A 21995-nucleotide genomic window follows, 5' to 3' on the forward strand; every position below is an offset into this window, starting at 1 on the left:
CCGACCAATTAATAATAAACAGAATATAAGGCGGCTCGGCCGACCAATAAATAATAAACAGAATATGAGGCGGCTCGGCCGACCAATAAATAATAAACAGGATATAAGGCGGCTCGGCCGACCATTAAATTAATTAAATTACTAATAAATAATATAGGCGGTATTCCGGCCATTATAACATGATATAAATAATAGTAGAGGCGGTATACCGACCATTATAACAGGATATAAATGATACAAATAAATTTTACCGAATCGCAGAGTGATCGTGCTGATAACGTGTTATGAAAAGAACTGGAATTTTATTATATCGCAGGAATTTAAATAAAGCAAAATTTTATACCCGTAGATAGGAGATAACACTGATAACAATAGAGAATTTGTTATTAAGAAGGAGAAGAGATGGTGTAATCGTGTTTCTCAAATGATCGAAAAACTTCGTATTTATAGAAGAAAAATCACTGTGCAAATAGTGACAGTAGGACCCACATCTTTTATTATTTCAACATATGTGTGTGCTTCTTTGTTTGAAATTAAGTTTTCTTAACGGCTTAAAAGTATTATGTTTTCTTATAAAGAAGATTTATCTTGGTATGCTATATATTTAAGGCTCAAATTGCTTGTCGTACAAATAAAGCGAATTTAGTTGTTGCACTTTTTCTTTAATAAAAATAACTTTAGGTTGCAGACGGGAAAGAAACAAGAACGTCTGCATTATTATTGAGCTAATTTCACATAAGGATTTATTGACATAAAAGCTTGTCACGTAGATGAATCACATATATATCTTCATGCAATGCAGGTCGAGTACATACAAATGTATTGAGCTAATGAGTTAACAACAAAAAATCGTTTATTATTATGCATCATTGTTTCCTTAATTCTGATAACTAATTGAAACCTTACTATGATAATAAATTCACCGGACTTAAGGGTAAACATTTTCTAAAGCAGCCAATAGGCTCTCTTTGTTGTTCTTTATGATGACACGAAGGCCCCATCCTCAATTTTTATAGTTGAATTTTTTGGTTTGTCGTTGATAAGATAGCTAGTAAAGCAGACAGCGAATATGTATTCAACAAATTGTGAGTATTTCATTAGAAAAAGAGAGACAATTCATGAGAAAGAAGGAAAGAAACATATATAAAAGCTTTTTCTTTACATTATTTTATGCTTTATGCTCCCCAACTATACCAACTCATTATCTAACTCTTTGTTAATTCATCATTTTTATACTTTAAAGGCACATAATTAATAGATAATTTCGCTTTGATAACTGTGTATATATATTAGACACAGCCATAACGACACAAAAGAGTGTGTTTTATTTCTTCTTTTCACTTCCTTCACACACAAACAGAGGAATAATAAACTAGACACTGTCGATGATTACGTGAAAATACCAAGTTTTGGTATTGATTCTCAATTTTTAACTTAATCTAGAGCTGTGAGTTTGCTCTTGTGATAGTTTCCTTTGTTCTTTTTCATTTTATTTGTGTTATTGACAAAAAATAGAGGAGGAGGAGAGTTTGAAGGTGTTCATATCTTTGAGATAAATTCTACACACCACGAGAATTCAATCGACTTCAAAAGCTCAAAGCTCGCATGCAACAAGGAGAAAATGAACGAGTCAAGTTCGTGGAGCATCTACAGTGCCAGATATGGAGAGAGTGAAGGGCCATGGAGATCTTCTACGTCGATGAGTGCGATCTCCTTTGGATTCGTAGCTACGGCGATACTCGTCTCCATGTTCTTGATAATGGCCATCTTCGAGCATCTCTTCAGGCCTGAGAATTCTAGTTTTGATTCACCACATCGGATCAGACAACGACAGAACCAGAGCAGTGATGGGTCCGGTCAGTTCCAGAAACTTGCTATTCAAGCATCCATGGTAAGCAAACCAAAAAAACAAAAAGTTGTTTTAGCATTTCTCAAAAGAATTTTTGTCTTTTTTTTATAAAGCCAAAGCGCATTAACTTGCCACCGTTAGTATTAGTTCTTCTTTATCTTTTTTAAAAATAAAATAAAATTCGTTTCCGTGCAAAAAACTTTGGAAATTAAACATTTTTCAAAATAAAATAGATTGTAAAGTGAAAAGCAAGGCTCAAGTTGAACCTTTATTCTTTGTTTTCTTGCAGAATAAGCAGGAGTTAACCAATTGTGTATCATAATAACGATTAACGAGTATCTACTATCTATTGTTATGTGCTAAAGTTTTGACATTAACTATAAGGAATATGACGTGGTATAGGTTCCGGTGAACATGGCGGCGGATGTATCGATCGTGATGCCGGGAAAGAATCTGCCGTCGCACATAGCTTTGCCGGCTCCTTTACCTTGTGGAAGAGAAGGCAAGCATTCGTTGGCCTCACCACCTCTAGCATCTCTGCTAGTATAACTCGTTTTTTTTCTGACTCATTTAGTGGATTAGTGTTAAACCATGTTGATATAATTTAAAATGCATTAAAGGACAAACAAGAGATTGATCAACCAATGGAAGTTCGATATTTTTCTTTTGTTCTTTAGCTACATGCTTACGTTATCAATGTATAATTCGTTGTATAGTTAAATAACTTAACCAATATTTTGTCCATTCGTTTTTTTGTTGTTGTCATACGGCTATATAAATGAATTATTTTGGGATAAATCACTTTTCGACAAAAAAAACTGTCTAATCCAATTTTCAAAGAAATTTTAGACATCGAAGAGAAAAGAGAAGCTGATGTAAAAATCTTATTCTGTTAAAAAAATTTTGATTGGATTGAAAAAAGAAGAAGGAAAAAACTCCAAAATGTATATATTTTTACAAAATTAAATTATTGTAGAGATTTTAAAGGCAAGGCCTAAAATATCAAAGCTTCAGTTATGTCTATAATCTCATTGTTGCATGGATGCTACAAAGTAATATTACAAGAACTTTCTTATAGTTTCCAAATGAAATCTAAAACTTCATATAGCTTCTTTGGCATTTGCTTCAGTACTTATAATGCGCACAGATTTTTCCATTAGGAAGAGATCATACATATATGGTGACCTCAGGAACCAGTGTGGAGCCAATCATGTGAATAACAAGCCCACATGGATCATAGTGAGCAACATACAGCAAAAAATATCCTTCTCTTCACTCTTCAGTCCTTTGAAGCTACTTGTTTCTGTAGAAGCGCTCTCCAACCAATATCACTCCTGAAGAAACCTCCAGGCCAGTTGATCTGTCCCACCGCCGTATACACTCTTTCTCGCGCCTCTTCCAAGTCTCTACCCTTCGCCGTGACCCCAAGAACACGTCCCCCACTCGCCACAACGTTCCCTTCTTCATCAAGACCCGTTCCCGCATGGAAAACCTTCACTCCTGGAGCAACCCTCTCAGCTTCCTCAAGGTTTCTAATGATGGATCCTTTCTCGTAAGCACCAGGATAGCCTCTGCTCGCCATTACAACCACCATTGCTGAATCTCTAGACCAATCCAGCGTCACACCCTTTAGCTCTCCTCTACAAGCCGCTAGCAAAACTTTGGCTAAGTCAGACTCTAGACGCATCATCAGTACCTGCGTTTAACCAAGAAGCTTCAAGAGTCGAACCAAGAAACTAAACCGGTTTAATCTTTTTTCCTCACCTGACATTCTGGATCTCCAAACCGGACATTGAACTCAATCAGCTTAGGCAAACCGGACTTCTTCTCAATCATGAGACCAGCAAACAGAACACCAACGAACTTACATCCTTCTTCAGCCATTCCTTTAACAGTAGGATGAATTATAGTCTCCATCACCACATCCTGCACCTCCTTGGTCAAGACAGGAGCAGGAGAATACGCTCCCATCCCTCCTGTGTTAGGACCGGTGTCTCCATCTCCAACCCTCTTGTGGTCCTGAGCAGATTCTAGAGGAATGGCGTTTTCTCCATCCACAAGCGCAAAGAAGGAAGCTTCTTCTCCCTCAAGAAACTCCTCCACTATCACCTGACACCCTGCAGCACCAAACACGCCTTTCACCAGCATGGAGTCGACAGCTTCGAAAGCCTCCTCTAGCTCCATGGCGACAGTGACTCCTTTTCCAGCTGCTAGTCCGTCTGCTTTGATCACGATCGGTACCCCTTGCTCTTGAATGTATTCTTTAGCAGCAGTGGCATCAGAAAATGTTTTATACTGCAATCAAATTCAGTTTCAACTGCATTAAGCTACATCAAAAATGGAAATCCTTATGTTAAGTTCAAAGATACATAACAATAAGCTCAGTGTTCTAAAAATCTGTCTAGACGGCAAATCGGACCTAAACAAAACGATTTTTCTTGGATTTTTTTTAAAAACTGGTCTAGGAGTATAAATAATTGGTCCAGGCGCCACATGAAAATAAGCTCAGTGTTCTAAAAATCGGCCTAGACAGCAAATCGGACCTAAATGAAACGATTTTCTTGGATTTTTTTTTAAAAAAAAACTGGTCTAGACGTTCAATTAATCTTCAAATAATTGGTCTAGGTGCCCTTATAATCAATAATCCTCTATAAAAATAGTTTAATTGTCGTCTATCGATTTCTTGAACATTGTGTAAGCTGCTAATAAATTACTGTTATGTAACCAACCAACACATAACAGAATCTGCTACATTTAGTCCTAGGCTAGATACACAAGACCTAAAGCTAAGAGCTGAGCCACTGGCCATCTTCAAAGCTTAAAACTTTATGGTATCTGAATAAGAACAAAGTTCAACTATCCAATCAACATAAGTTTTTTCATTTGTCATATGAAAGAAGTTCTTTTAATAATTGTGCAAACCTTAGCAGTAGGGATATTGTACTTGTGGCAAAGATTCTTCATAAAGTTCTTGGAGCCTTCCAAAGCAGCAGCTTGAGAAGAAGGTCCAAAGGTGAGTATACCAGCGCTAACCAGGTCGTTAGCCAAACCGGCAACAAGAGGCACTTCAGGACCAACAACTACCAAACCCACATTATGTTTTTGACAGAAGGAGATGACAGCTGAGCTGTCTGTTACGTCGAGGTCAGGTACGCAAGCGGCGTCTCCGGAGCTCGTGATGCCGGGGTTTCCAGGAGCGCATAGCACAGAGTTGCAGGAAGGAGAGCGTTTCAAGGCGTGACAGAGGGCGTGTTCTCTCCCTCCGCCGCCGATTACAAGAACTATCACTCTCTCTTCTGCAGTAACTGAAACGAAGTTAGTACACTGAATATTAAGCGAGCAAAAGGGTATCGCTGGAACTTACCAGCGCCGCCGTTACAGCCGGGAGAAACTGAAATAGAGGGCTCGGACTCTGACGTGGCGCAACGAATCCAAAGTTGGCGGCTTTGGATACGGTTGGAAAGGAAACGAGAGCGAAGGGCGTGATTGGTGGTCGAGAGCTTGAGAGGAGCAACAGAGGAAGAAGGAGAAGTAGAGGTGGCGAGACGGAGAGAGTTGAGAGATGGTTTTGGGGAGTTGTTGTTGTGGGAGAAGAGATTGAAAGAAGAAGATGAAGGGTGGAGATTAGATGTACACAACGACATCTCGGAAAGTTGGAACCCAAGTTTGCAAAAGAGATGAAGAGAGACACAGAGACAGTTAAAGTTGCAGTCTTTGAGAGAGTTTGACTCAGACCAGATTCGCTCAAAAAGGGTTTAACAGAGCACTCCCTTCGTTTGTTTTTGTTCGTTTACCTTTTCCTCAGTGATTTAATTAATTATTTCTTTAGCTTTGGTATTGTCTAATATTTTTTTTTGTATGATTGAATGTAAAATATTTATATATTTGTTTATATGTATTTTTAAACACAACAATTTAATAGGAGAGATCTTTCAACAGTCAGTAGTGTTAACTGATAATATATATATATATATTTATAAATATTTTTTATTTTACATTATAATGTGACAGATGGTGATATTAATTTATTATTTACATGTATTTTGAATTTTAAACATTTTTAGTTCTTGGTAACAAATAACTAGGTATTGGATGCTATTTTACGATAAATCACGTTAATTAAAAATATTTTTAATTCGCATATAATATTTTTACGATAAAATGTTTCACATTATTTTAAAATATTTAAAAGTATACAATATTTGGTTAGTTAAACTTTCACTATTTTGTAATAGAAATTTTGTTTTTTCCATTATGAAGTTTTTTTTATAAAAGGAATATTCGTGTTTTAAATATTTATTAATTGAAAGATTGACATATTTTCCGGTTATGTGATAGTATATATGAAAATCATATTCTGGTTGTTCATTTTCTATATCCATTTTCCTAATTTTTTTTTTTTAATCTAATATAGGACTCAAGAGTCAAAAATATAGATTGTAATCATTGTAATCAAAAGATTTGATATCTTTTTAGTTAATACTAGTGGTAGCGCCGGGTTCATGTGTTTTATTCCTAAATGAATTTATAATTTATTTTATGGTCTTAGTAAAGAAAATATGTTTAAAAACATGAAGATGGAAATAAGTTGAAAGAGAATGACATTTTTTTTCCAATCCATTTGATAGTGGTTAGCGATCGTAATGTATAAATTTATTTTGAAGTTTCTTAGTTCAAAGTGAAATAGATAAATGGTTGTGACTGATCGATTCAATAAAAGTATAGTAAAAAGCAGATAGTTGTAACAAAGTTAATTTAGTTGAAATTTAAACATAAAGTAAAAGTGATGTTCAAGAAGGAAAAATGTAAATAATTGTGTTTGTTTTGTGATTATCTTGTTTGAAGAAAGATAAAAAAAATTGTTTTATCCTTTTAAAATAATAACAATCCCCACATATTTTTTCAATGTCAAAAATGTGGTAATTTGTTGAGGGATTCATGTGGAGAAATATCGGTTAAATTATTTGTCTTCGAAAGGAACTTAAATCCTATAGTGAATTATTAATCATGGTCCAGTAGTGATCGGACTTGAATTGACTATTTTTTCCAGTATAGCTTATCCATTTTTTCTTTTCATCTTCAAAATTTCCTCTTTAAAATAACCGTTGCGGGGAATTTGTTTTCATTTAACATTGTGTTTAACATTTGTTTTCTAAATTTGGTTATATATTATGTGTAAAGTTACTTAGTTTAAAAAAAAAATCATTTTCGTATATCATTGTTGGGTGTTATGATATTTAACTCCAGTATTAACTAAGTTTTTCTAATACAATTATTACGCTAGAAGTTATGTTCTATTTTTATAATTATTACGCTAGAAGTTATTACTTAATAATTGGATTACTTAATAATTAATATCCATAAATATGTTTTACTTTTCTTTTATAATTTATCTTTTTATTGCATGTATAAAAACGTAACCATCGGTTTGGCTTACTCTTCTTTACTAATTAAGATTTATTTTATCAGTTGATTTTCATCATTCAGATATTAACATCATAATTATTATTTACAAATTTTTTAGGATAATAATTTAATTTAGAAAACATTGTATTATTTTAAAACGTTATCGTCACATTTACTATCAAATTATATATAAAGTTATACAAATTTTACTATATAATATCTATAGGTATATAGGGATAACGATTAGCATGATCAACTTATTGCACAAGTATATGACAAAGTATTGTTCATATTTTTTCTTCGATTTTAAGGCATTCATGTTGTCTAATTTGCTCCAAGCTACAGACTCATCATGGAGAGTAATGGCATTCTCTTTGATATTGACCATTGCAGCAGCTTCTTTAAAGCTCGCTCTTTCCATCATATCCCTAGATTATGTAATAAAGAGGCTGATGCAGTGGCAAAATCAACTCTCTTATCTCTAAACTTGACATTTCTTTGTGGTGTGTAAACTTGCTTTTATTTTAGTGAATCGTAGCTAGGTCAAAAAATGTGATTAATTTTAATAATATTCGTTTGGTCTTTATCACATTATTGTTTCATTGTAACAAAAGCAGTCTAGGATCATCGGAAATTAAGTGAGATGTTGTAATTTAGAGAATAAGGTAAACATTATTGTTTCTTATTTTGTATATAAGAATCTATATATATAAAAATATGTTTGCCTCACTCCTGCTTTGCCACGTCATAAAGTCGGTTCCTGACACGCCGACATGTGTCCGGGTTGGATGGTACTCACCGTTTCACTTAATCACAATTATTAATGGGCTTTTCTCTTTTTGTTAATAAATATTTCAGATCAGTGTTTTGGGCTTAACATAATTGGGTTTTTGGGCTGTAGGGTAACACATGAGGGGGTCCCACATGAGACGGCTTCTTCTCCAAAAATAATGTCGACGAACGAAAGACAGATCTGCTGCGTTTTAACAACTCCGGTTCAAACCTACGGCCAATGAAGATTTGCTGCACCGGCCACGCTGAATTCCGATCAAGGTCAGTTGGAAGACGTCGTATTTGGCTGTTCGATTCCACTTCTTCTACCCTTGGTTGAATTTTGGAACCGTTATGGAAGTCGGTTGGATTCATGCATCCTCATTGACTATCACATTAAATCATTCAATGAACCCCTTCATTAAAACATTTTAACTCAAATATAACTAATCTTAACATAAATAATCCTTCGACACCCTAAAATTCTAAAAACCCATAAACATTATTATATACTTCTCTTAACAAAATTTTGCAAAACATACATACAAAGAGAATATACAATTACATCACAAAAAAAAGAACCATGAATTACTTTAGGAATAACTTCAAGTTTTGAGTCATATTCGCAAAAAAAAAAACCTTAAATAAGTTAGTTTAATTAAGAATATTATAAAACAAAACATTTGAATTAAAATAAATATTAAAAATATAATGTTATTTATCAGAGAATAGTGAAATTTACTGTCATTATAATTCAAAACAAAAAAGATAATTATAATGATCTCATAAGTCTTTCATTATTTTTTCGTTTATAATATTTTTTAATCTATTATAATTTTAAATTACTTCATAAATTATTATAAAATCACTTTTATTATAACTTCCCGCCCGTAGGGTGGGCCAGACCTAGTAAGTAAATATACAATATACAATACATAATAAGTAAACATCTTCATATATATTAAAATAAATAAAAAAAAATTATTGTTTGTCGGAAAATCTTAAGAGGCAAACACATAAGAAACAGTTCTTGTAAGTCGACAGATGATGATTTTCCACGATAAAAATCGATGATGACAAATTTGGTTACCATAATACTTTTTGTGTGTGACTGTGTATAAAAGTGAGAGCAACTTAGAAAATTAACATTAGATTTAGATTTAGTCTACAACTATTTGTTAGATGTTTTTTTGTTATTGTTCAGAAAAAAAGATGTTTTGTTAAAAATAATTGAGGTGACGTATCGTTATAAACTAAATTATAACAAACTTAAACAAAAATCTATTTTATGATTTTAAAAGTTAATTAAGTTTATGATTTGTAAAATAGATAGACAAATTTAACATGATAAATATATAAAAATTAAATTAATGAGAGGACACAAGAGGACACACGGTCTCGGATGCTGCTGCTGCTGCTGCACCTCTCTTTTGGTTTCAGAGATTCTTTTTACGTAGCAAAGAAAAAACAACGAATTTGGAAGCAAAACCTCTCTATCATGCGTTTTTACCAGGCATCTTAAGCGGCGTGATTTCCAAGCTGCGTCCGACCAATATGAGATAAACGGGACGTAATCAAAGGGGCTTCCTCGTCGTTTATCTCGCCTCCTACTCTTGGGCTCTCTCCACCAACATTCGGATTGAACTTATCTGAAGACTTCTTCCCCATCTTCCACTCCTATTATATATAATGCTCGTGTTCATCAGTTTGTTACATATTAACACCCACATATAAGGAAAAAAGGTATCTGGTTCCACATATATTTTGGAAATCTAGAGATTCTTTTTGTCTTTTAGAACCATTTATACCGTAGGCGTGATGATATTACTATGGGAGACTATCGGGTCTCTATAACAGTTTATAGATTCAATGCACCTATTTCTGGATTTGAACGAATCTGAAACAAGCCTGAGATGAACCGGCCTCATAACCTCAACCCTATAAAGAGTTACTGACCTTATTGATTCGATCTGGGAGACTGTCAGCAGTTGGTTGAGACGCCTTTACGTCCTTCACTTTTATGTAGTTGTACATAACGACGCCAATACCTAGGTCTGGTCGTGTCCTCAGATACTTAATATGCCGTAGTGTTCTTTGGTATACAATAGTACTGACTCCATGGTGTATTTGAATACTGAAATAAGCAAAATCACCAAACATTAGTCTTTCTCTCATTTAATTGATCATGTATGTAAATATATTACGAACTTCATTCTTGAAAATGTGTTTCCAAACACTGCAAGGCAAACTGAAGCAATCATTGAGCCACATTTTTAGCTTTAATCTTCCACAATATCATATAACTTACGGGTCAGTTCCACAGCCACGTCTATGTTGAAATCATGGAGATTTTGTTTCAGAAAGAAGACTTATCGTTAACGTAAAATGTCATGTAATTAATCTTGTTTCGACTCATCCTCTGTAAAAGCGGGTAATGTAGACCCAACTATGGTCTTCATCGTCTTAAGATTCTCGCCAAACCTGTAAGACCCTTACAAAAAAAAAACAAAGAAACTGAGTGATAAAATATAGTAGATGCTTTAACATTTGATTAATTAGGTTTACCATCCAATAAAGAAGTCATTGAATCTTGTTGTTGCCTGCTTATCTTCTGGAGTTAGTTAGGGGGACAGCAGTCAAAGCACCGTATATGTATATGCCAATGCCTACCGATCCCTGTTGCTTGTGCTGTGTAATAAAGTGGAGATACTGTCTTAGCTAAACACAGTAGTGCATATGGAAGACACAAAGAGAAGAACCTGAGATTGTTTCTTGTATAAGTTAGTAGCAGAAGGGTGTGTAGGGAAATTTAAGGCTCTGTGGTAGAGTTTCCTTTGGAACGATTAAGTTCAAATGGAAGGGAGCATCGACCAGGCGGTGGTAATCAGTCGTCATTAACTCAAGTGGAAAAGGTTGACCTCGTTTATTGTAGTCCAATGCAATAGAGATAGAGATAAAGGTATATATAAACGTACCCTGAAGTTTAGTCAAATACATAATCAGATTGCAAGGCTTCAGCTTGATTAGTATTTTCGTCACCGCCGTCTCTGCATATTTATCTATGCAAACTACAATAGAGAAGAAAAGGTGAAGCAAAACCCCATTGTTCCCTTATATTGTGAGTAAAGAAATATCATGAGATTTAGAAATCTCTAACCAGCTGTTGCTCAGAAAAAAAAAAAAAAAAAGCTCTAACCAGCTTCACGCTGGAAAACTTATTGTTCCTCATGATAAATATCTTGAATACATGCAAAGAAAACTAATGTTAACTGGACACCATTTTCATTTTAGCAAAGCTTTTGATATAGCAAAATCAATATGAGACTTGACTGAAGTCACCATTCTGGAATTAGCAAAACTAATGATAAGTTGTGTCTCAAATGTCATCTTATCCTATTCCAGTTCCCTTTCAATCTCCTTAAAGCTAGAAAAACCTGTAATAATGAACCCGAGGTAGATTAAGTGTGTGATGTATGCATAATCGACAATGCTAATCTGAAAATAATATTTCCAAAATGACTCGCCTTTTCAACAAGTTAAGAAATACGCATCTTTATGACTCCAATATCTTCTTGAGAAAGTTAATCCTATGGCCTTACTATCCCCACTATCTTCATGCTTCTCAGTATCATGTGCAGCACATCGACATAGTTACATTGGATTAATGTCAATACTGTCAGGACATGCATCCTAAAAACAAAACAAACCTTGTAAGACAACCTAAAAAGCACGTCAGGTATAAGTTGTACTATGAGAGATGAGTACTTCGAACCTTGACTTCCTTGTCTCTAACATATTCTACAAAGTTCCCATCAGCATAAAAGTATTCTTCGTCTTTCTCTGTGTCTACTGACTAAAAGCTTCAATCTGGATACTCTCTTTCCTGTGGTTTCCAACATTCTACAATGAGAAAATTACATCAGCATGATTCCATTCATGACAAAATCGAGTTATTGAAAGAAACATTACTTCTTCAAGGAACAAAAGGAAAAAAAAAGAGAAAAGTTTTGCGAGTATATTACCTCATAAGCCTCTCAAAGCTGCCTAGTATTGTGATGTTAAGCTCCTACTATACTCATCGGCAGCTTTTAGCACTTATTGAAGACTAAGAGATCAGCACCGACTTTAACCCTTAGCCGAATCTGATTTTCCTTCGAGGGTCTTCTTCACGGCAGAGAGAGATTCGTCGTACCAAATCGTGAGCAGAGGAATGTTTCGAGAAGAGGACGTGATTGGTTTTGTATAGATTGATTACACGGTCATCAACGGCATGGCTGAAGTAACAGGAGGAGATTTCTTTAGCTTTTGCTTGGTCTGTAATGGTTGAACAACCTAATAGGATTATTGAATTTATCTGGAGCTGAGATCACAGCTTCCATGCTCAGATACTGGATGTTCTTCTGAGAGGCAGAACCAGCAATTGGCTTGGCTTTCTTGAGATAAGGAGGTGAATTTACATTTAGAAAAGGTGAGAGATATTACGGTTTGTGGAAGAAGGTGAATCGAGAAAATTATTTTGCTCTTTGCCGGAGGCCAATCGACCTGTAAAAGTTACGAATGTATTTGATGACATGGCACATTCTTGACTTATCATTGGCTTGAATTTATATGCCTACGTGGACACCCTAAAAACTCTAGCTATATCTCCCTTTTAGTAGTGTGATGATAGCAATAAATTAGGGATACATTAAGTTAAGTAAGTTTGAATTTCATTATTGATATTATGATTATTTTAAAAATCTAATTAAGATAGGGTGCATCCAAAATTGTAATTAATATGCATAATGTATATGTCAAACAATTTCTAATTTACATAAATTGTAATCAATTTTCAAAAAGTGTGTTATTATAGGAATATTTTGGATAAAGGTAGCATTCAGGTTTGATTAGGGTTTATTTGGGTTTTTGTTTTTGTTTTTGGGGTTAAAGATTTCACCGCCATTCAGGTATTTATAAACTTTTGTTCGGTTTGGATCCTTGCGGATTTGGTTTGAATTCGGATATGTCGTTTAGATTATTTAAAAAATTAAAATTCATATATACTTTAAATTTCTCAAAATGTAAAAATAAAAATAATATATAACATATAAATTCAAAATACCTAACTTAACATAAAAATTAGTTGGGGAAATTTTACTTATAGACTTTATTTGATACCATTATTCAACTTTACCACCAACCAAATATATTTTCATAAATACCACATTCATTAATGTGTAAAAGACTAAATTACCCTAACCTAATCTTTTTCTCCATCGCGTTTTTTCTTTCTCTGTCGAGACCCATCGCCCCTCTCCGTCGAAATCGGTCTCTTTCCGTCGAGATCCATCTCTCTCCATCGAGATCCATCGTCTCTCTCCGTCGAGATCCGTCGTCCTTCTCCGTTGAGATTTATCGTCAAAACCTCTGGCATCAGATCATCTTTGATCACTTCACCGGTTTGAGGAGATTGTAGAATCTGGGTTTTTACCATTCAAGTCTATTTCAGGTTTATGGATTACGATTTGTTGCAATATTGAGATTCAGAATATTCATCAATCTGAAGAGGGTAAATGTTTGATTAGAGATGAGTATGCAATGTGATTTTGTGTTTTGAAATTTTATGAATTGGGTTTACGAGTTTATTAAAGACTCTGAGTATTGAGACTTTAGCACTGAAATCATTTATAAGGATTTATTAGATAATTTATAAGGGTTTTTAAAATTCAATTGTTATTTAGAGTAGAAGCTTAGTCTAAGTACTAGTCAAGATAGAGATGACATAGTGATAGTGGTTGCTAGAGAAATGTATTGTCAAGATTCTCTTGCTATAATAGTGAACCGGTAATTTCCATTCTCTTTTCAAAAAGCGAAGCTTTTAGATATTATCTTAATCTCCCTCTCTTTACGGGTGGTTCCAAAAAAGTCACATTTGTCTGTACATTTTCATGGCAGTTTATATCAATTGAGAAGAGACTACTGGCTCATAAGGATTCGCATTGCAACGTAATGCCAAAAGTTTGATCTTTTGTAATGAAACTTGACAGATTCTTTGTTACCAAGTGTACTTTAGATATGAACTCTGTTATTGTGCAGTCTTCAGAAGATTTGAAGAAGGAGATTGCTTCACTTGAGTTTGAACAGTATCTTCTCTCTCTTTACATGGCATCTTTTGATGAACAAGTTAGTTCATTCTCTCCACACACTGAAACAAGCTTAGTCTCACAATCAGACCTTACTGGGGTGTGCTCAGCTACCATTATCAAGCATCTCTTGTGTCTGAACGTTCCTCTTCATGTCCTTGGAGTTTCCAAGCCAGCTTAAAAGCCTTTTTTACAAATGTAAGTAGAACACATTGGTCTTCAGCATTTAGCATACTTGTTTAACTGATTTGATGTTTTCAGGAGAATACAAGATATGTTTATGGTCATCACACTACCCTTAAAGATCTTCTAGGCTCATCTCACATCGTAGACGACATGGAAAACCCGAGTAGGTTCTCTGAAGAAATCATGAGATGCATATCTTCAATGTACGTCACACTGTGGCAGAGCAAGAACCAGTTCTTGTCTTCAGGCTTCACCTTCATCCAAAACCAGATTTGATAGCTGGAACCCATGCCTTGGGGATAGCAAAGAAGCAAACGCTCCACGTGGTGTTGTAATAGAATCTCTGAAACTTCACCTGGATGATAGTTATTTCAATATTTACGAACTCTTATAAATAATTTATAAGTCTTCATAATTTTTATAGCTAATTTATAAATCTTTATAAAATAAGTTATAAACTCTTAGAAATTGGTTTATGAAACCGGATAAATGACTTATAAGCTTTTCTAAAACATTTTATTGTTTCTTTTAAATTTAAATTATCCAAGAGATCATATGTGCAGTTCCAAGCTATTTTTTACTTGAAATCAAACTCGTTTACAGTTAGTTACACAAAACATGTACAACAAAAAAGAGAGAGAGTGAGATTGGCAGAAACATTATAATAATTTTATAAATCATTTATAATTGTTTATTAATCATGAGTGGATAGATAAAATCGTAAGCTTTAAGATATTCTTATAACTAACTGATTAATATTTATAATTAATTTATAACCTCTTATATAAATATTTATAAATTCTTATCATTTTCACGTAAACATATTTATAAAATATTTTATAAATGATTTTGTAAGTTAGAAAATGTTTTATAAAACCTTAAAAACTCTTTTTTCTTACTAAAAATCTATTGGAGTGAAAGTTATAACGATTCTCATTTTATAAACCCTTATGATTCATTTTATAAGGTTTTTATACATTAACTTAGAAACCTTAATAAATTAGTTTATAAACCTTAATAAATTAGTCTATAAACCTGTATATATCAGTTTACAAACCTTATAAATAATTTTATAAACTTTTATAAATTAGTTTTAAGTGTTTCTTAATTAGTTTGACTTTTATAAACCAGTTTTAAAATTCTTATAAATCAAAAGCCAATTTTTAAAAATTATAAATCAACTTATAAACCCATGTTAAGTTAGATGAACTTCCAACCTAAAACCATATATATTATATATTGTTTAGATCTCTTTCAAACTACATATGTGAGACACTTTGTGTCTTATGACCTTTAAATTAGTTGGAGGTGTATAGAAAAATGGGTGTGCAAGCTGGGAAATTTTAATATTTTATAAATTAACAAATAAATCCTAATAAATTAGTTTATAAATTTTTATAAGTCATTTTAAAAACTCTCATAATCAACTTATAGACCCTTATAAATCATTTTATGTTTTAATAAACATTTATAAACTCTTATCTTATAAATAACATTTATAAACTCTTATAAATCAAAAGTAAATTTATAAACATTGATAAATCAACTTACAAAAATTTATAAAAACAATTTATAAACCATTTATAAAGGTCTATAAAAAAAGTTATGAGAGTTTATATTCAATTTATAAGTGGTATTATAAGAGTTATATCGGTTTAGAAATCAACTAAAAGAGTCTATAACCATTTAAAAAGACTTATAAAACAATTTATAATGGTTTGTATAATAATTTATATGGGTTTATAAAGGTATATAAATAATTTATAAGGGTTACAAAAACAATTTATAAAGTTCATACACCATTATAAAGGATTATGAACCAATTTATAAGGGTAAGTAAAATTATTTGTAAGAGTCTATAAAACATTTATAAAGACTTATAAAACAAGTTATAAAATCTATAAACCATGTATAAATGTTTATTAAAAAGTTATGAAAGTTTATAAATAATCTATAAGGAGTATGTACACTATTAATAAGGGTTTATATAGGTGTAGAAACCAATTATAGGGTCTCTATATTATTTATAAGAATATATAACCATTTATAAAGGCTTGTAAAACAATTGATAAGAGTATGTAAAATAATTTATAAGAATTTATAAGGGTATGTAAATAATTAATAAGGATAAAAATAATTTATAAGAATTTATAAGGGTATGTAAATAATTAATAAGGATAAAAATAATTTATAAGAATTTATAAGGGTATGTAAATAATTAATAAGGATAAAAATAATTTATAAGAATTTATAAGGGTATGTAAATAATTAATAAGGATAAAAATAATTTATAAGAATTTATAAGGGTATGTAAATAATTAATAAGGATAAAAATAATTTATAAGAATTTATAAGGGTATGTAAATAATTAATAAGGATAAAAATAATTTATAAGAATTTATAAGGGTATGTAAATAATTAATAAGGATAAAAATAATTTATAAGAATTTATAAGGGTATGTAAATAATTAATAAGGATAAAAATAATTTATAAGAATTTATAAGGGTATGTAAATAATTAATAAGGATAAAAATAATTTATAAGAATTTATAAGGGTATGTAAATAATTAATAAGGATTTATAAATCATTTATAAAAGTTTTTAAAAACAATATATAAATTTTATAAATCATTTATAAGGGTTTATAAATTATTTATAAAGAATCTAGACCATTCAACGTCAACCTAACCAAGCTTGATTTCTATTACAAGAAACAAAATGTAGTAAAAAAGAGTAGTTTCAATTATTTGTAAGAGTCTTTAATCCATTTATAAAACAATTAATAAAGTCTATAAACTATTTATAACCGTTTATTAAAACATTATGAAAGTTTATAAACAATTTATAAGGGGTATGTATACAATTTATAAGGTTTATTAGTTTATGAATCACTTGGAAAGTCTTTTAAATCATTTATAAGAGGCTATAACAATTCAAAACACTTATCAAAACAATTTGTAAAAGTTTGTAAAATAATTTTACAAGGACAAATAAATAATTAATAAGAGATTATAAATCATTAATCAAATTTTATTTAAAACAATTAATAAATTTCATAAACCTTTTATAAAGGTGTACAAATTATTTGTAAGAGTCTATAAACCATCTATAAAGGTTTATAAAACAATTTATAGAGTATATAAACTATTTATAAATGTTTATTACAAAAAAATATAAAAGTTTATAAATAATTTATAAGGGGTATGTATATAATTTATAAGGTTTATAGAGGTATATACATGTTTAGAAATCAATTATACGAGTCTATAACCATTTAGAAATGCTTATTAAACAAGTTATAAGAGTTAATAAAATAATTTTCTAGGGTTTATAAATGTATGTAAATAATTTATAAGAGTGTATAAAACATTTATAAAAAATAATTTATACGAATATGTTCTAAAAAACCGACTTCATCAACTCTTTAAATGTTGTTCAATTTAGTCTTAAAATGTGTGTGAGTTTCTCTCTGTAACATTAATCATACAGTTATTTACTAAAAATTAAATTTGTTCCAAATATTTTTTACACCTTTATAAAATATAAATCTGGATTTCAGGGTATTGTTAAAAGTACAACTCGACGAATTATAAATCCTTATAAAGAAGTATTTAAACAAGAGTTCAATTAATTTTAGGATTTGCTTCCTTCTGTTATCCGAAAAAACAAATAAGGCTTATTTGGACTTGTTATTTGAATAGTTCTGGTTAAGATTAAGATTTTCGGATAGTGAACACTACATTTTTACAGAACTATAATTCCTTATAAATCTGAATTTTAGGATATTGTTAAAAGTACAATTGAACGATTTATAAGTCTTTATAAAGAAGTTTTCAAACAAAAATGGATCGCATATGTCTATAAAAAACATATAAATGTGTGAACTTGAGAAGTCTTTGAGGAATGCTAGGCAGAATGAGTATAAGGAACTCAAAAATGATTTATAAACATTTATAAAAGAACTAAATGCAACAAAAGAAGTAACAAAGAACTCTGCATTAGAAGCATATGCTATTACTTCTTCAGCCTCACGCCTTCGTCTCTTTGTTTCCTCTAATTCTTGTTCATCCAATTCCTTGTAGCCACCACCACGACCTCCCCTATATGGAGAAAATAAATGAATAAGCACAGGTCTTTCAAGAGAACAGTGAACAACAGCCTATCAGGCTGAAACATAATGTTTCTTAATGCAACACTAATTTGGCCAAAACATTTCAAGTGAGAAAGCACATTTTGATGCATTAGGAGCTTTCTCATACTGAACATATTACCTAAGAAAGCATTCGGTCAAATTTCAGAAGATAATATTGTTTCCCCTTTTCCAGTTATCTACGAGGCCATGTCTAAAGATGAATAAGCTGACACGAAGACTACTATTATCGAACAAAAATCTTATAAATGTATCCTAAATTCACCGCAAAAGCATCTATAATACCAATCCTCAGCTCGAATACTGTTAAAGAACAATACAAAGGAAGGTTGTCATTGACATTGAGTCATACCTCACACCACATTCATTCTGGCCGTGTTGCAGACATAACATTTTAAACGCTTAGCCCAGTTGACATTGCCACACCTGATAATTAAAATATTAGAGCAAAAGAAACGGATTGCTCCTGCTTTGAAAACCAAAGTATATGACCACTAAAGACCAGAACGGCGGAACCAAAGCATATATATATACCCACAGCACAAGTACACAAAATGCATAATTACCCAATGAAAACAGTCTATTAGCTAAGCTAGTAGAAAAGTAGTATAAACTTCTATATAACCTAAAATATACATAGATCGAGTTGCAGTTAGCCCTGAAACTACAAGATATTCACCAAATTAACAAACTTTTCCAAATTAACAAGGAATATCAATGGATAAACTGAAGCAAGAGACACATACTAAATTAAGAATTCATAAGCAACCCAAAGATAAAAGCATCTTACACTGAGACAACTACCAAACAAGCTTATATGTCTCATTTAGATTTACAAGTGGATAAAGGAGGGGTCTTTCAGCATTCTTCTGATTACTCTAAGCCGCAACCAAAAACGATATCCAAAAGCTTAAGTGATTGCTTTTGCCGAATTTTGGTATAGATTCTAAAACTAAGTTGAATCGAGAAAGTAAGAAGGAGATTGAAACAGTGGAGCTTCCATGGAATTCATAAACACAATCGAAAAACTTGATGGTGGTTAGTTGTCTTCATTCATAAGCACTATGTTCGATAAATTTATAAAGCCTTATAAATTTGAGTTTTGAAAACTTCATGAGAAAGACTTCGTCGTCCTTCTCAGAAATTGATCGATTTTGAAAAATCAAAGATAAAACTACAGAAAGAGACGAAAATCACCATATATTATCCTCTCACCTTTGTTACACATTTGTGGTGAGAGATCGTCATGTTTTGTTCGTTTGAGCTTGTAGTCTTCGCCAAATCTCGTCGGACGTCAGCGTCTTCAAATCTCGCCGAAGAAATCGCCAGAGTCGTCGAATCTCGCTGGAGAAATCGTCATAATCGTAGAATCTCCCCGGAGTCGTGAATCTTGTCGTTCAATTTGGGAACTGTTTGAATCGTGGGAGAAAGAAAATAGGTGTATTTTTGATTAGTTAGGGGTACAATGGTATTTTACCTATTAAATTTTTAATGGTAAAATTGGTTGAGGTATAAATGAAATGTGGTATCATAAAAGTGCTATATTTGACAATTTCCCAAATTAGTTTGACTTGGATATTTGTATATATTTTTAACTAGTTTAGAAAACATCAAAATATCTTATATATTTTGGATATTAAATCTAAAACTAATTAATATATTTAAGGGAGAATTTGTCAAATAGCCAAAATTTGAAGTGAAATTAAAAATATGACATTGATTTTGACGTTATTAAGTGAGTGACATTTGGTTCACTTGTGACCCGGTTATACCCTTTCATTTGGCATGTATCCGGTGAAAGAGGAAGAGTGTGAATGGCAGTCGTCAATTGTATCTATGGACATAACTGAAACACAATTATTTACAATTTCATACATAGTGGAGTTCACGTCAGATATTTGTTCACCACATACTTATTCATACAGTATGTAATTTATGTTAGTGTAAAATTGTATGGAAATTATGTTGATGTTAGATAAACATATATTATACAAAATCGATGAATTGGAACAATGTATACAAACTAAAACACAAATGAATTAAAACATAATATACAGTATAGTACAAGTTTAATCAAACTATCAAAAAATTATGAACTGCCAAAAATCCTAAATCAAATATAAACTCTAAACCCAAATAGAATAGAAAAAAAAAGTAAATTAATAGCATAGTATATATTGGTGAAATTATAAAATACCTATTATTGATGACTCCAATCTCAACCCCACTTTCCAAATACTAAACTCTAAACCATAATCACTAAACTCTAAACCCAAATATAAACCCTAAACCCGAATCACTAAATTCTAAACCCAAATATAAACACTAAACCCTAATCATTAAACTCTAAATCCAAATATAAACCCTAAACCAAAATATCAAAATCTAAAAAAGTATTTAATATTACATAATATTAAATATACAAATAGATCATTCACTCTAATAATCTACTTTAAAATGTAAAATATAGTCATTATAAATAGAATTATATAAATTTGTGTGAAGATTACATTTGTATGAGTGTGGTTAACTAAATATGTGACATGAGCTTTTTAATCATATTTTTATTCTGCATTCGTCAAATAGAATTGAATATAACAAAAATAAATAGTATAGTACAAATTACTAAGATGGTGTAGAAATATTGTACTACATATGTCTCAGATTAGCATGTAAATGCACCCTTTTGTCCTGAAAAATTGTCCTGAAAAATAAGAAAACATGATATAGTTAGACAGACAGCCTCACACGTATAGTTCATAAGAGCCAAAATAACCCTAGATTTCCATATGGATAGATGATACTATACTATGCACGCCAGATTACTACACTATTCTATGCATTTACTTAATATTATTCTATGCACGCCAGATTACTACACTATTCTATACAATGGCATATGGATGCATATCCAAAGAATCTATGAGAAGCAAACCAGCTAACCTCCGTGAAATTCCCTCCAGTACTACACGTCGTTGAAATTGAATTAGAAAAGCACCTTCAACTCGCCGTCACCATTTTTATTTTTTTCCTCGCCAAACCCCATGCCGATAGCCTAGAACTTTCAAACCCCTTTTGCCGCACGAGTCGATTATCTTCTATCTCGCGGCATGCATTTGTTTGACATGGTTTGTTTCTATCAGTTCATGATGCAATCAAAACAAGCAAACCTATCAGCCAAGCAAAGATCAAGCCACACGGCTATTTGATTCAATTCAACACCATTCCTAGAATAAGTTCTAAGTATAATTGCAATCAATCAATGTGATTAAGTTATGGTATGAATGCAACAAGGCCACACGGCCACGAGTATGATCAAGTCTAGAACAGTTTAACCTAATATGTAGTTTTAGATTTCGATTTTAAAATATCTAAACTAGGTCATTAGGGTTTTAGTTCAAACAAGCCAAACAATCAGATTCGAGTTTGAACAATCCTAACAATAGTTCTAGGTGATCAAATCAACCAATCAATGTTCAATTTCAAACAATCAAAATCGATTTTCAGAAT

At 31.9% G+C, this 21995-nt stretch overlaps 2 protein-coding genes, 1 long non-coding RNA gene and 1 pseudogene across 18 annotated transcripts; 1 reads left to right on the forward strand and 3 right to left on the reverse strand.

Annotated features, from left to right (window-relative positions):
* The first annotated feature begins 1336 nt into the window (after nt 1-1336).
* Nucleotides 1337-2603, forward strand: LOC106310896 (annotated as a pseudogene).
* Nucleotides 2604-2907: 304 nt separating this feature from the next.
* Nucleotides 2908-5603, reverse strand: LOC106308318 (phosphoribosylamine--glycine ligase, chloroplastic-like). 2 transcript variants are annotated; one of them, XM_013745471.1, is made up of 4 exons: nt 5214-5603; nt 4772-5145; nt 3614-4144; nt 2908-3545 (listed from the first exon to the last, which is right to left on the reverse strand). In XM_013745471.1, exons 1-4 carry the CDS (start codon nt 5491-5493, stop codon nt 3129-3131), a joined length of 1602 nt encoding a protein of 533 aa, XP_013600925.1. In that variant the 5' UTR covers nt 5494-5603; the 3' UTR covers nt 2908-3128. The 2 variants fall into 2 exon arrangements, with proteins under 2 accessions (XP_013600925.1, XP_013600924.1); XM_013745470.1 differs by having other exon boundaries at nt 4772-5154.
* Nucleotides 5604-9360: 3757 nt separating this feature from the next.
* On the reverse strand, nt 9361-11460 carry LOC106312244 (probable sugar phosphate/phosphate translocator At3g17430). 15 transcript variants are annotated; one of them, XR_001264156.1, is made up of 6 exons: nt 11357-11460; nt 11223-11264; nt 10592-11085; nt 10235-10517; nt 9983-10160; nt 9361-9703 (listed from the first exon to the last, which is right to left on the reverse strand). XR_001264156.1 is itself a non-coding variant. In XM_013749688.1 (4 exons), the coding sequence occupies exons 2-4, from the start codon at nt 10285-10287 to the stop codon at nt 9545-9547; spliced, it is 390 nt and encodes a 129-aa protein (XP_013605142.1). In that variant the 5' UTR covers nt 10288-10507; nt 10592-11460; the 3' UTR covers nt 9361-9544. The 15 variants fall into 15 exon arrangements, 2 of the variants coding, with proteins under 2 accessions (XP_013605142.1, XP_013605141.1); XR_001264151.1 differs by having other exon boundaries at nt 11184-11264; XR_001264160.1 differs by having other exon boundaries at nt 10592-10714; nt 10786-10858; nt 11002-11460.
* Nucleotides 11461-11551: 91 nt separating this feature from the next.
* LOC106312245 lies at nt 11552-12300 on the reverse strand. Its single transcript, XR_001264162.1, has 3 exons — nt 12049-12300; nt 11799-11926; nt 11552-11716 (listed from the first exon to the last, which is right to left on the reverse strand). It is a non-coding gene; the product is annotated as an uncharacterized LOC106312245 (long non-coding RNA).
* Between the last annotated feature and the right edge of the window lie 9695 nt (nt 12301-21995).

The sequence above is a fragment of the Brassica oleracea genome, chromosome C8 (genome assembly GCF_000695525.1).
Source record: "Brassica oleracea var. oleracea cultivar TO1000 chromosome C8, BOL, whole genome shotgun sequence".
In the NCBI taxonomy this organism is placed as follows: domain Eukaryota; kingdom Viridiplantae; phylum Streptophyta; class Magnoliopsida; order Brassicales; family Brassicaceae; genus Brassica; species Brassica oleracea.

Excerpts from the sequence above, each read along its gene's own strand:
- LOC106308318 (XM_013745470.1), bottom strand. The coding sequence starts at position 5,493 with ATGTCGTTGTGTACATCTAATCTCCACCCTTCATCTTCTTCTTTCAAT. Across the intron at positions 5,155-5,213 it reads CGGCTGTAACGGCGGCGCTG|TTACTGCAGAAGAGAGAGTG; the intron begins GTAAGTTCCAGC and ends ACTTCGTTTCAG. Across the intron at positions 3,546-3,613 it reads TTGGAGATCCAGAATGTCAG|GTACTGATGATGCGTCTAGA; the intron begins GTGAGGAAAAAA and ends GGTTAAACGCAG.
- LOC106312244 (XM_013749688.1), bottom strand. The coding sequence starts at position 10,287 with ATGATTGCTTCAGTTTGCCTTGCAGTGTTTGGAAACACATTTTCAAGA. Across the intron at positions 10,161-10,234 it reads AACACATTTTCAAGAATGAA|TATTCAAATACACCATGGAG; the intron begins GTTCGTAATATA and ends TGCTTATTTCAG. Across the intron at positions 9,704-9,982 it reads TCCCAGATCGAATCAATAAG|GAGTGGAAGATGGGGAAGAA; the intron begins GTCAGTAACTCT and ends TATATATAATAG.